The sequence below is a fragment of the Balaenoptera acutorostrata genome, chromosome 1 (genome assembly GCF_949987535.1).
Source record: "Balaenoptera acutorostrata chromosome 1, mBalAcu1.1, whole genome shotgun sequence".
NCBI classification, from domain to species: Eukaryota; Metazoa; Chordata; class Mammalia; order Artiodactyla; family Balaenopteridae; genus Balaenoptera; species Balaenoptera acutorostrata.
The window spans coordinates 7,956,173-7,970,916 of NC_080064.1; the positions used below are offsets into that span (position 1 = coordinate 7,956,173).

Consider the following 14,744-nt stretch of genomic DNA (forward strand, 5'->3'; position numbering starts at 1 on the left):
ATGTACTCTTTAAAAAAAAAAAGAAAGTCATGCTTTAGAAAGGTTAATATTGCAGTAGGGTTAAGCAGTTGAGTAGAGTTCTCAGCTGGAGCTTTACAACATAATCTTTAGAAAATGAACAAAACAAAACAACCCATACCTGGGCCCTATCTCAAAACGGGGAGTCTAGGCTCATTTGCTTTTCAAAAGACCCTTGTGGGCTTCCCTGGTGGCGCAGTGGTTGAGAATCTGCCTGCTAATGCAGGGGACACGGGTTCGAGCCCTGGTCTGGGAAGATCCCACATGCCACGGAGCAGCTGGGCCCGTGAGCCACAATTGCTGAGCCTGCGCGTCTGGAGCCTGTGCCCCGCAACGGGAGGGGCCGCGATGGAGAAAGGCCCGCGCACCGCGATGAAGAGCGGTCCCCGCACCGCGATGAAGAGTGGCCCCCGCTTGCCGCAACTGGAGAAAGCCCTCGCACGAACCGAAGACCCAATACAGACAAAAATAAATAAATTAGTTAATTAAAAAGAAAATCCTTAAAAAAAAAAAAAAAAAAAAACTTTAAAAAAAAAAAAAAAAAAGACCCTTGTGTGATTGTTTTGTGCAAATCCTGCCCCTCTCCCCAATTTAAGGACTATTGGATTAAATCTAAAAGCTCAAAGATTAGTTTCTTTATTGCAAGTACGCTAGGCATGAGGTAGTAAGGACATGGATTAAGGTTAGGGCAATGGGAATGAGAGGAAGGAAGGGATAGAAGAATGGAAATTTATGTTTTAAAAGTTTTCATATGGTATTTCATTAATAATGTTAGCACTAATGAAAGGATTCAAAGAGAAGGAAGTAAAGATGACTCCAAGATTTATGGTATGGGTCCAGATAGAAATGGGAAGATTGGCAGAGATTGCTCGTTTGGGGGAGAAGATAATGGGACATACTGAGTGTTGAGATGATGGCTGTGTATTAAAGTGGACTCTGGGGGGTTGAAATGTGTTGTGTGTCTTGCTTTTTGTGAATGTTTTATTCACTCTCTTTTGGCAAAGTATTCAACTAGTGACTATAGGTCATGCTGTATCGATTGGAAGGGTTAATAACTCTAAGCTTTCATTTAATAAATGTGATTAAAATAAATGTTTGATGTATTAAATAAAGAACCATCTGTTTATTGTAAAATAAAATGTGAAACAGACTGGAAAAAACATTGCAGCAAATATAAAAAGATTAATATCAATAAATATTGTAATCATTTGAAACACAAACAAAAAAAGTCAGTAAACCAGGTAGAGGACTTGAACAGATAATTCTCACAGTTGGGAAATATAATTCATTAATTCAATCCTTCAGCAAACATGTAGTGAGCTCTTTCATCAGATACTGTTTTAAGTGCTGGCAAACAAGGTCTCTGAGCATGCTGGTGGTGGTGTGAGAGACAGACAATAGACATGGTCCAAAAACCAAGAATTTCAAATAGTGATAGTGCTGTTAGAAAATAAGATAGGGTATTTATTTTTGCCTTTTCCTGTGGAAAGTATTAGTAGTTGTTCAGCTGGAGGTTAGCATTCCTAACCTTTACTTAATTATGTGGAAAAAAATTGGTCAGGTTTAAGTTCTGTTGGAGTTCCCTGGTAATTGGACCCATAAGTATTTTTCTTTTTTAGTTTTTTCTTTTGTTCAGTTCTTCTTGAAGATGTTTATGTAACAGATAGAGTACAGATTGAGATCTGTTGTTTCTTGTGGAAATTACTTATGTGGGTTCTTTTCACAGAATAGTGTTCGTTTTGTTCTGTTGGGAGGGAAACTATTCCTCTAAAAAATGTTCACATTTTTTCCTGTGGCTTCATTCAAAAGTGAAATATAGTGATTTGATTTTGCCGTGAGTCAGAGGATAGAACTTGGGTCTCTTGAAACCTTCTCTGCTTATTGTACAGGATGATTGTAAGGGCCAAATGAGATACATATGAAAGGGTTCATAGAAGTTAAAGGAATCCTAGGATACCTATAGTTAAAGAAGCTAGCTAGAGCTTATCTTTGTCCTTTTGCTGTTTAAATATACATCGTGTAACTGGATGTTTCAAACTGAAATTAAGATATAGAAAGTTCAGTGCATTTCTTTAAAGACAAGTAATAAGTTGTTTTGCAGATGGCAAGTTACTTGTGTAAGGAACCTTCTTTAACAAATAAACATTTTGGTTTTTTTTCATATATTATTGAAGACTGATCCAGAAAAACAGAGAGCAAGGAAGACGTTTGTTACTTTGCAGTTAAATTTTTTAGTATTAAGTCTAGGGACTTTTTAGGCATGGTAAAGAGATAATGGAAGAGGAAAACAAATTACAGTCTTTAATTTTCTATCTGATAATTTATGGTTGAGAATATAAGATTTATAGGGAAGAAAAGGGATGAGGTTTTTAGAAATGGAAACAAATAATACTAAGATAATGGCTCATATGCTCAAGTTAGCCCATGCTTTCTTTAATTCTGACTATCTTGTATGAATCATTTTTTCTTTTTTAAAGGAAACTTGAACATAATTTCATAAGAAGATTTGATTCTTTATTTCTGGACTGCATATATATAACAAGACCATCAGAATGTCGGGAGCCTCAGTGAAGGTGGCTGTCCGTGTGCGGCCCTTCAATTCTCGAGAGACCAGCAAAGAATCCAAGTGCATCATTCAGATGCAGGGCAACTCAACCAGTGAGTTCATGTTGTGTTCTATCAATTCTGTCTCATTTTCCTATCCTTCCCCCTTTTCCTGCTTGCCGTGATCAGAATAAATGAACATTTGGCTATGAACACTTTGAACTTTGCTGTTCTGAATGATCCATTGAATGTTTTCCCCCTGTGATATTTGCTGTAGCATATTTAAATATGGACTGTTTATTTTCTTCTTTACAATTGAGAAGTCCCTAGAGAACTGAACGAATTTAGCTAGTGTTATTAAGTTGAAATCTTAACAGTAGTAAAGGTGTAAGCAGTGATTTTTAGTAAATGATGCTGTGAAATATACCTGTTGAGCCTCCAAGATTACTTTGCTTTCTTGACTTTAAATAGCACTTGAGCTTGCCAAGATGTTCTTCACACTTACTCTGCTTCCTTACAATGATTCTTTGAGTTGAACAACAGATATAGCTAAAACAGATAGTAAACTTGTAAATTATTACTAAAAATTACCAGTCATTGCTTCCTAGCTTGTTTCTCTATATAGTTGCTTAGGTGAAAAATGACTGAAGTTCATTTGAAGCCCCTTCAAAACTGAAGGGGTTTTTGGTACTTGAATTAGTTACTTGATATGGATCTGTAGGCAAACTATTACTTAAAATAGATGTAGGTTCTACTGTTTTAAAACCTATAACTTTGTGATAAAGCCGAATTGTTGTTCTTTCAGACACAGATTAATGTTGAATTGTTGAGGAAACATGCTGATCTCATCTATTTGTGGGCCAGTGTTTTGTGTAGAGGATTCTCCCAGTGGGAAATAAAACTATATATATTTAAGGTCTACAGTGTGGTGCTTTGATATGTTTATACATTGTGAAATGATTAGCAAAATCTAATATATCCATCATGTCTCATAGTTACCTTTTATTTTGTGGTAAGAACACTTGAGATCTACTCTCTCAGCAAATTTTACATAGACAATACATCATTTTTAACCATAGTCACCATGCTGTACATTAGGTCTCCAGAACTTATAACTGAAAGTTTGTACCCTTTGATCAGTATCTCCTTTTTTCCCCCACCCCCCAGCCATCATTCTCTGTTACTGTGAGTTCGCCGTTTATTTTTTGATATAGATTCCTCATAAACAACTTTGAACATTCTGTTGCTTACATACTTTTCTGAACTTGCTAAATAGGACTCACAACATTCTATTTTTTAAAAAAAGATTCGAAAGTAGGAGTCTAGGGGCTTCCCTGATGGCACAGTGGTTGAGAGTCTGCCTGCCAATGCAGGGGACACAGGTTCGAGCCTTGGTCTGGGAAGATCCCACATGCCGCGGAGCAACTAGGCCCGTGCACCACAATTACTGAGCCTGCGCGTGTGGAGCCTGTGCTCCGCAACAAGAGAGGCCGTGATAGTGAGAGGCCCGCGCACCGTGAAGAAGAGTGGCCCCCACTTGCCGCAACTAGAGAAAGCCCTCGCACAGAAACGAAGACCCAACACAGCCATAAATATTAAATAAGTAAATAAATAAATAAATAAAAAAGAACAGCAAACTTTAAAAAAAAAAAAAGTAGGAGTCTAAACTGCTGTACCACTGTTTGTGCTTTACATTTCTTTGTCAGTTGTGCCAGTGATTCTATGAATTATATATCCTATGAATAATTGTAAAAAGAGATGCAAAATTCAGTATTGTTCTCTAACAAATGTTTATATTCCTAAATGTCACTCATTCAAGCTATGTTATTATTTGTGTTTCATTTTTAGAATTAAGTTTTACACAGTATATAACTAAAAACTTGCACGGGGCCTTGCTAACCTTCTCTGTATCGTTCCAGTTTTAGCATAGGTGCTCACTGAAGTGAGCACACTAAAACCTGATTATTGAGCCCCTTGTTTCTTTCTGAAAAATGCATTTAACTATAACTTAGTATGGAGGCATTTTTGACTGTTGGTGTTGCCTCTAAATATGCTTGTGTGTATCACAAGTTCTTTTAAAGTGCGGACGTTAGGAAATCCTGGATCAGGAGCCAGAATTGATTCCAAAAAGAAATACTTTTCTCTGTTTTGCATGCTGAACTATCCAGGAATCCCCAGTGTCATGGAGATGGATTTTCATTAATGGTTGGGGTGTTGCTACTTTCTTTATAGCGTTGGAAATCTTAAACTAAAAACCTTTAAGGGGAAAGTGAGTATTAAAAGGCATATCCATGAATGCAAAAATCAGTTTATCATATAATAAAAATAGATGGAAAATGTTTATTAGTACAAGAAATAATACTAACATTTTTTCTGGATGACAGATCATTTTACAATGCACACCTCTTAAATGGGTTATAAGTTTATATTCATTGTCAAGGTGAAATAACATTATGTTAATTTCACCCCAACTTTGATTTATTTTTGTGAATAGGTAAAACATTCAGAGGGTGTGAAATCCAAAATGTACAAAGAGTGTACAGTACAAACATTCCTCTCACCCCATCACGTAGTCAACCAGTTCCTCTCCCTAGAAGTAACTTGTGTTAGATTTCCTTCAAGAGATAGTTTAAGCAGCATTATCTTTTTCTAAGGTAGTTTTTCTCCTTTTAATTAGTGGTAAGGTATAATAGTAACTTATTTTTCAGTCTTGACTGCATTGTATATTTTATTTTTAAAAAATTAATTAATTAATTAATTTGGTTGCACCAGGTCTTAGTTGCGGCAGGCAGGCTCCTTAGTTGCAGCTTGCAGGCCCCTTAGTTGCAGCTCGCTGGCTCCTTGGTTGTGGCACATGGGTTCCTTAGTTGTGGCAGGCGGGCTCCTTAGTTGCAGCTCACTGGCTCCTTAGTTGTGGCTCGCCGGCTCCTTAGTTGTGGCATGCGAACTCTTAGTTGCGGCACGCATGTGGGATCTAGTTCCCTGACCAGGCTTCGAACCCTGGCCCCCTACATTGGGAGCACAGAGTCCTAACCACTGTGCCACCAGGGAGGTCCCCTGCATTGTATATTTTAAACACCTGAGTAAAACTATTCATGTTTATATCTTGTAAAAGGTGAGTTTTTTTTTTCTTTTTGAGATTTTAGCATGAGAGACTATCCATATAAGTTAGTAAGATTTTATTTATTCACAAGTATCTACTATATGTATAATGGTATGCTAAGTACTAAACCGATATAAAAAAACCTAATCTATTGACTATTCAGGAGAATAAAACTATTAGAGTGTGTCACAAAATTAAGATTTTCTATAGTTCTGGATAGTGATGTGAAATGGGTCTGGGTCTGCTTGATTTTCTGACTGCTAGTTTTTGATCATCTGGATTCAGAGCTCACTGAGATTACTGATGGCTAATAAAAAACAGTGTTAGACCTCATTGTATCTAAGGTATGTGGCTCTCTTTTTGACCTTATTATTTTGATTGTATAGAAAATAATGTCAGTTTAGGGGAAAAAAGTAAAATTATCCAAATATGATATTCATTCTGAATGAAGGATTTCAGATGTCTTCACTTGTAGTAGACAGCAAACTGAAGAAGAAAATAAGATTCCTAGTTGAACATTTTCTAAGGATAGGGCCATAAATTTTGGAGTTTGTGAGGATGCTAAGTTCTGTTTACTCATTCTTGTTTATTTCCCCCAAAGATCTCTCCAGAATTATTGAAAATATTTATATGTCTTTTGAGGAAATATTAATGAAGAAATGCCTGGTTTTTATTAGAAGTAATTAATATGGTTAGACTAGGCCTGGGCTTATTGTACTAGTACTACGAAAACCAGTCTGTGGACCACCTTAAGCACAGTGCTGAACTACCAATGGTTTTTCCATCATATTTTGTCCACAACCTTTCTAGACAGCAGGCTGAGTGGCTCTGCTCTGTCTTGCCCTATGTCTTTCTCTTCGTCTTTTGAGAGTCTGCTGTAATGTGAGTCTCTAGGGATCACAGAGTTGCATGTACCTTAGGACCCTGCCCTTAAGGAGTTAAAGTTTGTGGTAGGAGAGACAAGACATACCAGAATAACCTCAATATAAAGTAAAAGTGATCAAAGTGATACTTGCCACAAAAAGGGTTTTAAAAAAGTGCAGATGTGAGTTTGGCAAAGGGCACATGTAAAATTCATAGGTGATAGGGTATTTCAGCTTGACCTTGAGGATTAAACTAAACATCCGGTACGTTTGGGGAAAGTTTCAGAATTGTAGCTTATTAGGACTTATTAGTGTTATATCTAGATTGGTACTCCTAGCCTCATCTGGCTGTAACACATTGCCTCTTCGCTTAAACATTCACCAGGAGAAGTTTGTGACTTTTAAAATAATATTAGCCTCCTGAAACAAAAGTCCTGGTTAGATGAATCAGCCTTAGAAAAAGTAGTGTTAGTTTTCTAGCTGAATGCTTTGTCATGGTTCAGAAAGTTTGGGGTAATTTTGGTTTCTTTGAAAGGTGTTTGTTTTTGGAAAGCTAATTAGCTAATTGTATCAGAGACTTTTTCCTCTAGAATTTTGGCATTTTCAGTTTTCTACTGTTTTCTATTTCTGTTTACAATTTTATATGGCAGTTTCTTAGTAATTTGACTAATATGTAATCCAAATAACTTTTGAGAGATTTTAAGTGAGCCAACTTGTTATGTTTAGAAAGTATTAATGGCTTGTTTTTTAAAAATTGGACTTAAGATTGGGAGAGAGCATGGATTTTGAACCTAGAATTGTTGCAAAAACTGAAATGAATTTTCTGTAGCCACATGTGTTAGCTGCATTAAAAGACTGCTATGCTGGCAAGCTGGCCTGGACTGCTGCTCGCAGGGATTACGGCTGATTGTAGATGGAATGCAATGGAATGTTCCTGCCATAAGGTCTCATGAAAAAGTAGAAGAGGGTGGTGAAGAGTACTTTAGGGAATGTGCTAGATTTGAAAACTGAGTAGTGGCAGTTTTATTCAAGCACTTTCTGGTCTCAGAGGGAGTATTTTCCATGGCACAGATAAATGTTACTGCCTTGACATTTTGGAGACCAGAGTGCATACAAATAGCTTTGTTTAATAATATCCCATTATATTCCAAGTTTCTCCCACTTTGGAAGCATTTTTAATTGTCTGATTATTTTTAAAAAGGAAAATGGGACAAAATTAATGCTCTAACTGCTCACATTTATGGTTAGGTTATGTGTGTAAATCTGGAGACTTTGAAACTGCATAAATTCCCCTCTGAAAAACAGTAAGTTCTCACACACTCCTTCTGGTGATTAAATTGTTATCTTTTGCTTTGTCTTTAACCATAGGAATCGGTCTCTAATCCTTTGGTTAAGTCTCCTTCATATTTTTATTAATCTTCCTTAGTTTAGGATCTTTTTTTTTTTCCCCTATGCCCAGGTATTAAGTGGGATAAAAGAAATCCTGTTGTTGTTTTTTTCTGCTAATTGCTTACACTGTATATTTTAAAAGGCTTTTTCATTCGCACATGTGCATTTCTAAACCAAATGCTGCACATCACAGCTGGTACAAAGAATGACTTCATGTCGATTAATGAAAATTTGGGATGGAGGAACGTGGGGACAAAATGGAGTTTGGAAAGGAAGACTTTTGAAAGGAATTCTTATAAATCTGTATGTTTTTTCTAGCATAAATTAATATAGCTACATGAAAATAAATGTAAATGCATATAAATTATCTTTGTGAACATTCTGGAAAATAAGAGGGCAAGAAAAGTTACCTCTATTTTTACCTCTTTACTGCAGCCTACTGCTGCATTTTGATGGATTTTTATTGTTGTTGTTCCAGTTAGGTTAAATGGTTAGCGTCTGTGTAATTTTGTATTCCAGTCTTTTCTTTTTTTTTTTTTTTTTTTTTAATGATCTTGAATCAGATGCGTATGTTTGATTGATTGATTGATTGATTGATTTTGGCTGTGTTGGGTCTTCGTTTCTGTGCGAGGGCTTTCTCCAGTTGTGGCAAGCGGGGGCCACTCTTCATCGCGATGCGCGGGCCTCTCTCGTTGCGGAGCACAGGCTCCAGACGCGCAGGCTCAGCAGTTGTGGCTCACGGGCCCAGCCGCTCTGCGGCATGTGGGATCTTCCCAGGCCAGGGCTCGAACCCGTGTCCCCTGCATTAGCAGGCAGATTCTCAACCACTGCGCCACCAGGGAAGCCCCAGTCTTTTCTTGTTAGTCTTTAGTCTTCTTCTCTCCTTAGTGTTACCTAATTCGCACTTGCATTTTAGTCTGAGTTTCTTTTACTGGCGTTTATGGTTAGACTTCTGAGTGTCTATCAAGGTGGGAGCCCTTTGAAATTATATGCAAAATATGTTTTATGCATATTCCTAGGGAGAGGGTAAATCACATTCAATATGTTTTTAAAAATTCACATATATATTTTTTATTGAAGTGTAGTTGATTTACAGTGTTGCGTTACATATATATTCTTTTTCATATTCTTTATCCATCCGTCTGTTGATGGACATTTAGGTTGTTTCCATGTCTTGGCTTCAGTACATTTTAAATTTTTTTAATTTTGGCTGTGTTGGGTCTTCGTTGCTGTGTGCAGGCTTTCTCTAGTTGTGGTGAGCAGGGGCTACTCTTGGTTGCGGTGCGCAGGCTTCTCATTGCGGTGGCTTCTCTCGTTGCGGAGCACGGGCTCTAGGCTGAAGGGCTTCAGCAGTTGTGGCTCGCGGGCTCTAGAGCACAGGCTCAGTAGTTGTGGCACACAGGCTTAGTTGCTCTGCGGCATGTGGGATCTTCCCGGACCAGGGCTTGAACCTGTGTCCCCTGCACTGGCAGGTGGATTCTTAACCACGGTGCCACCAGGGTAGTCCCGGCTTCAGTACATTTTTAAAGAGAGCTCTGTCCCCAAAAAGGGTTAAGAAGCACTAGCCTCGCATCAAAATGTCTCCTTAAGTCTTTTCAGGATAAACCAGGACATGATTAGGTCAGACTAAGGTGTAAACTCCAAAATATAACACCCAAAGTGCTTCACGTGTGGCTGGAGGAGTAGGATAAGGACAGCTCTTCAGCTACTACTTCTTCACCTCGACACCATGTGCTCTAACCATAGAGATGCAATGTGCAGTTTTTATTTTGTTTTTTACCTACCCTTTGTTAAGATTCATTTGGTGAACTGTGTATCTCACTCATGCCCAGTCATTCATCTCTCAGTAACCTCTACCAATGTCGTGAATTTCACTGAGAGTCACTAAGACTGCTGAATATTTTGGCATTTAAACTCCTAACAGCACTATTTTTCTTGGAGTCCAAAACTGGAAATAACCCCCAGTATCCATCAGCAGGGGAATGGATAAATAAATCATGGTATATTTACATAATAGTACATAGCAAAGAAGAGAGGAATTACTGCGTATACACACACACACACACACACACACACACACACACACGGAAATCATAAACTGTAGCTATACAAGCAAGTTGCAAAAGCAGTTGATATATTTTATTTATATAAATTTAAAAACTTACAAAACTGTTCTCTCTATTCTTTACTCCATAAAAACACATAGGGTAAAACTATGAAGAAAAGTAAGGCAATAATAACAAAATTCTGCAGGCCTCAGTGGAGAGATGGTGGGCAAAGAAATCTGGGAGGGTCATACAGTGGAGCTACAGAGGTGAGAGTCATGTTCTGTAATGGGCTGGTGGGTACCTGGGGTTTTGTTTATTGTTACTGTTTAAACTCTACATATATTTTATAAGTATATCTACTAAACATTTAATTAAAAAAGCACAAAAGCAAAGGAAAAAAACAGTCTTAATCTTGCAAATTGAGATGCTGTGCACCCAGGCCTATTTAGACCAGTGACCAGGGCGTATCATATGATAAGCACAAGTCCACGAAATTTGCCTCCTGTCCCCTCTTTCTGAAACCTTCGAACCACTTTTTGACTTCTTTTTCCAAAGAGAGGAATGCTTACATGTCCACCTTTGTTAAATGACACTCATTTAGTCACTGGAATGTAGGAAGATAAGCAATAAGAAGGTGAAGAGGCTTTTACAGCACAGGAAGAAGAGTTCAGTAAAATATATTGAAATCAGCTTGGGTACCCGTGGCATTAAACTTTTTAAAAATTTTGACACAAAACACTTTTCCTGTAATCAGGACTTGAAGCTATAGCAATGAGAGGGGTCTCTGTGTGTGTGTGTGCTGGGGTGGGGAAATAAAGGTGCCCCTGAAATGATATTATGTTTACTCAGTTGGAATTGATTGAAACCAATTTTGTCCTTGAGAACGACTTTTGGAATGGGTTGATAAAGGGAAGGTCCAGGTCTTGCACTGTCAATGGGCTTCTCACAATTTTCCTTGGTATTTAATGACTTCTCATATGGCACCTTAACTAAGCTGACATTCTGGAATGTATCCCTCTCTGTTTCTTACGTTTTTCTTCTACTGGGATAAAGTTTATGGTCTTAAAGAAGGGCATTGGATTGCACCCTCTTCTGGATGGGATAAATTCATTTACTATTAACTTATTGAGCACATTTTTTAAAGTATTCTTCAAGACATGATTTTAATGGTTATATAGTATTCTGTTGGATTTATGAACCATAATTTATTTAGTTCATCACCCATTATCAGACACTTGAGCCTTAAAACCACTTCTTAGGACTGCTGTAAAGAATGTAAGCCCCTCACAGGTGGGGAAGGAATTGTTTTTATTTTTTATTTATTTATTAAAAAAATTTTTATTTATTTGGCTGCACCGGGTCTTAGTTGCGGCATGTGGGATCTAGTTCCCTGACCAGGGATCAAACCCGGGCCCCCTGCATTGGGAGCATGGAGTTTTAGCCACTGGACCACCAGGGAAGTCCCAGGAATTGTTTTTAGAAGGCAGTTTATGCAGCCGTCTACCTGGCACCTCTTACCTGCCTGTCTAAATAAACATTTTAAACTTGGAATGTCCAAAACTGAATATCTGATATATCCTCTTGCATTCTTGCTCCCCTGCATTCTCCCTCAACTCAGTTAAAGGCAACTCTACCTTTGTAGTTGCTTAGGGCAAAAATCATAATACATCCTTGACTCTCTCTCTTATCCTCTATCCATCATAAAGCCCTGTAGGCTCTGCCTCAGAGTATACCCAGAATCTTACTTTCCACCTCCTTTACTGCTACCACCTACAGTAGCCTCCTTACAAGTCTCCTTGCTTCAGCCCTTGCCCTCTAATAATCTGTTCTCCATCCTTTTAGAATGGAAGTCAGATTATTTTTTTGCTCTAAACTCTCAGATGGTTCCCATTTCACTCAGAATAAAAACTGAAATCTGTGCAGGGACCTCCCTTCTCCCTTTGCCAAACCTCTGTAGCCTCCTTGGTCTTTCCCTTAGTAATGCAGTGGGTAAATTTTCCCAAGTCTAAAGTAGTCTTCAGGAACATGATTTTAGTGGCTGTATTGTAGTTATGAGTCATACATTATTTAGCTCATCCTCTGTTATCAAACACTTGAGCCTTAGCTTCTCCATTTATTAAATGGAGATGTTGTTAATGCCTACCCAGCTCGCTATTCCTAGGTTATTGTGAGGATCAAATGGAATTGGGTGTCTGCGTAGGATGGTATTTGAACGTTATTTGTGAAATTGTTTTTTGTGGTTAGCTTTGGTACCTAAATCGTTATTTTCAATGGGAATATAACTGTATAGGCAGAAACAGTTGAACCTGTCACTAAAGGAGGGGGCCTTTGGTATTGTGTGTTTGGAACTGCTTTTTATTATAGTGTATAATTCAAACTTCTTCAATTTCCTAAATAAGTTGTTTTCACATCTGGATTCTGAAACGGCCAAGACAGAAGACTGAAAAAAATCTTGTAGGAAACCTGCTGCTTTGCATCTTACTGTTTTAGTCTTTTGAGGTTGCCTTGATTAAATCCAGACTGTACTTCATGTGGCCTTTATATGTACATTTGTTGCTTTTTTCAAAGGGGAAAGCAACCATGCCCAGTTTTTTTTGTTTTTTTGGTTTTTTTTTAAATGCCTTCTTTGCAATTCTCAAGAGTTGTTTTGGAGTTCATTTTTGAAAGTCTGTGCCAACAACGCAGTGCTGATAGCTTTTGGTAGTTGCCCAGTGAAGTGTGAAGCACTTGCAGTGGGAGCTCACAAAGTCTGGAGTGTGGTTAGAGAGACCACGAAAGGGGCTACTCGTGCCGATGGTATAGTAGGCTAAGTTGGTGTTCATAGGTTTAATTTTTTGTAGTATATCAACAACGTGCTTATTTTATGAACAAACATTTCTAGTGGGCTAAAAACTGTTCTTGGTTGTACGGTTTAGGGATGAGTGCTTTGTACATATAGGTGGTAAGAATAAGAAATATGAAATTAGGTTTTTGAGGGCTTCCCTGGTGGCGCAGTGGTTGGGAGTCTGCCTGCTAGTGCAGGGGACACGGGTTCAGGCCCTGGTCTGGGAGGATCCCACGTGCCGCGGAGCGACTGGGCCCGTGAGCCACAGCTGCTGAGCCTGCGCGTCTGGAGCCTGTGCCCCGCGGCGGGAGGGGCCGCGATGGTGAGAGGCCTGCGCACTGCGATGAAGAGCGGTCCCCGCACCGCGATGAGGAGTGGCCCCCGCTTGCCGCAACTGGAGAAAGCCCTTGCGCGAACCGGGGACCCAACACAGCCAAAAATAAATAATAAAAAAAAAAAAAAAAAAAAAAAGAAATTAGGTTTTTGAGGGCATATGTGGGAAATGAGATTTTTGTTACTCAGCAAACATAGGCTGGGAGGCCACCAGGGACTCAGAGTGTTTTTAGTCTCATCTTAGAGATAAGTAATCAAAGCAGTGTGATGACCATTATGAAGGTATTAGGAGAGATATCTAAATAATTGAGGGGCAGGGCCAGGAAAGGTGGGGAATGTCTGGGAAGCCTCTTTTGTTTTGGCAGAACAGAAAACTGTACTGCCAGAATTAGCAGAAGCCACGTAAAGAGGAAATGATTTAACTACAATTACTGTTTCCCTGTGACATTGTTCTGGTCTGATACTAGAGTTCCTTTTGTAACTGTGAATAAAATTGAGAAGGCAAAATGGGTGAAGGGGAAAACAAAAGCAGCTTTTACTTTTTAAATTGCCTTTTAGTTGGGGGAAAACCACTGCGATTAGTAGTTAAAGACAACAATAATAAACACTTAAGCTATGCCAGCCACAATTAGGCACTTACAGACTTTAACTCATTTAATCCTCACAACAATACTATGGCAGATACTCTTATTTTCCCCATTTCACAGATGAGGGCATAAATACTGGCTAACTTGCCTGGGGTCACACATCTAGGATTGAGAGAACTAGAGAATGAACTGGTGCTGTCTGGCTCCAGAGCCCTCACTCTTTTTTTGTATCTGCCAATCCCAAACTCCTACTTTATCCCTCCCCCACACCCTTGCCACTTTGGTAACCCTAAGTTTGTTTTCCATGTCTGTGAGTCTGTTTCTGTTTTGTAAATAAGTGCATTTGTGTCATATTTTAGATTCCACATATAAGTGATATCATACGGTATTTGTCTTTCTCTTTCTGGCTTCACTTAGAATGATAATCTCTAGGTCCATCCATGTTGCAGCAAATGGCATTATTTCATTCTTTTTTATGGCTGAGTAGTATTACATTGTGTGTGTGTGTGTGTGTGTGTGTGTGTGTATGTGTGTATGTATGTATGTATGTGTATATATATATACCACATCTTTATCCATTCATCTGTTGATGGACACTTAGGTTGCTTCCATGTCTTGGCTACTGTAAATAGTGCTGCTATGAACATAGGGATGCATGTATCTTTTTGAATTAGAGTTTTCTCCAGATAATACCCGGGAGTGGGATTGCTAGATCACATGGCAACTATATTTTTAGTTTTCAAAGGAACTTCCATACTATTTTCCACAGTGGCTGTACCAATTTACATTCCCACCAACAGTGTTCAAGGGTTCCCTTTTCTCCACAGCCTCTCCAGCATTTACTATTTGTAGACTTTTTAATAATGGCCATTCTGACTGGTGTGAGGTGATACCTCATTATAGTTTTGAGTTGCATTTCTCTAATAGCGATGTTGAGCATCTTTTCATGTGCCTTTTGGCCATCTGTAGGTCTTCTTTGGAGAAATGTCTATTTAGGTCTTCTGCCCATTTTTGGATTGGGTTGTTTGTTTTTTT

General features: G+C 38.5%; 1 protein-coding gene and 1 non-coding gene across 12 annotated transcripts in view; one reads left to right on the forward strand and one right to left on the reverse strand.

Moving 5' to 3' along the window:
* KIF1B (kinesin family member 1B) overlaps nt 1-14,744 on the forward strand; it is a 147,387-nt gene that overhangs the window by 12,639 nt on the left and 120,004 nt on the right. For all 11 annotated transcript variants that reach the window (XM_057535117.1, XM_057535119.1, XM_057535120.1 and 8 more), the window contains exon 2: nt 2,496-2,676. In XM_057535117.1, the coding sequence (XP_057391100.1) occupies nt 2,571-2,676 (106 nt within the window). In that variant the 5' untranslated portion in view covers nt 2,496-2,570. The remainder of the gene's footprint in view (nt 1-2,495; nt 2,677-14,744) is intronic.
* On the reverse strand, nt 4,406-4,512 carry LOC114236288 (U6 spliceosomal RNA). The gene has a single exon (XR_003622255.1). It is a non-coding gene; the product is annotated as a U6 spliceosomal RNA (small nuclear RNA).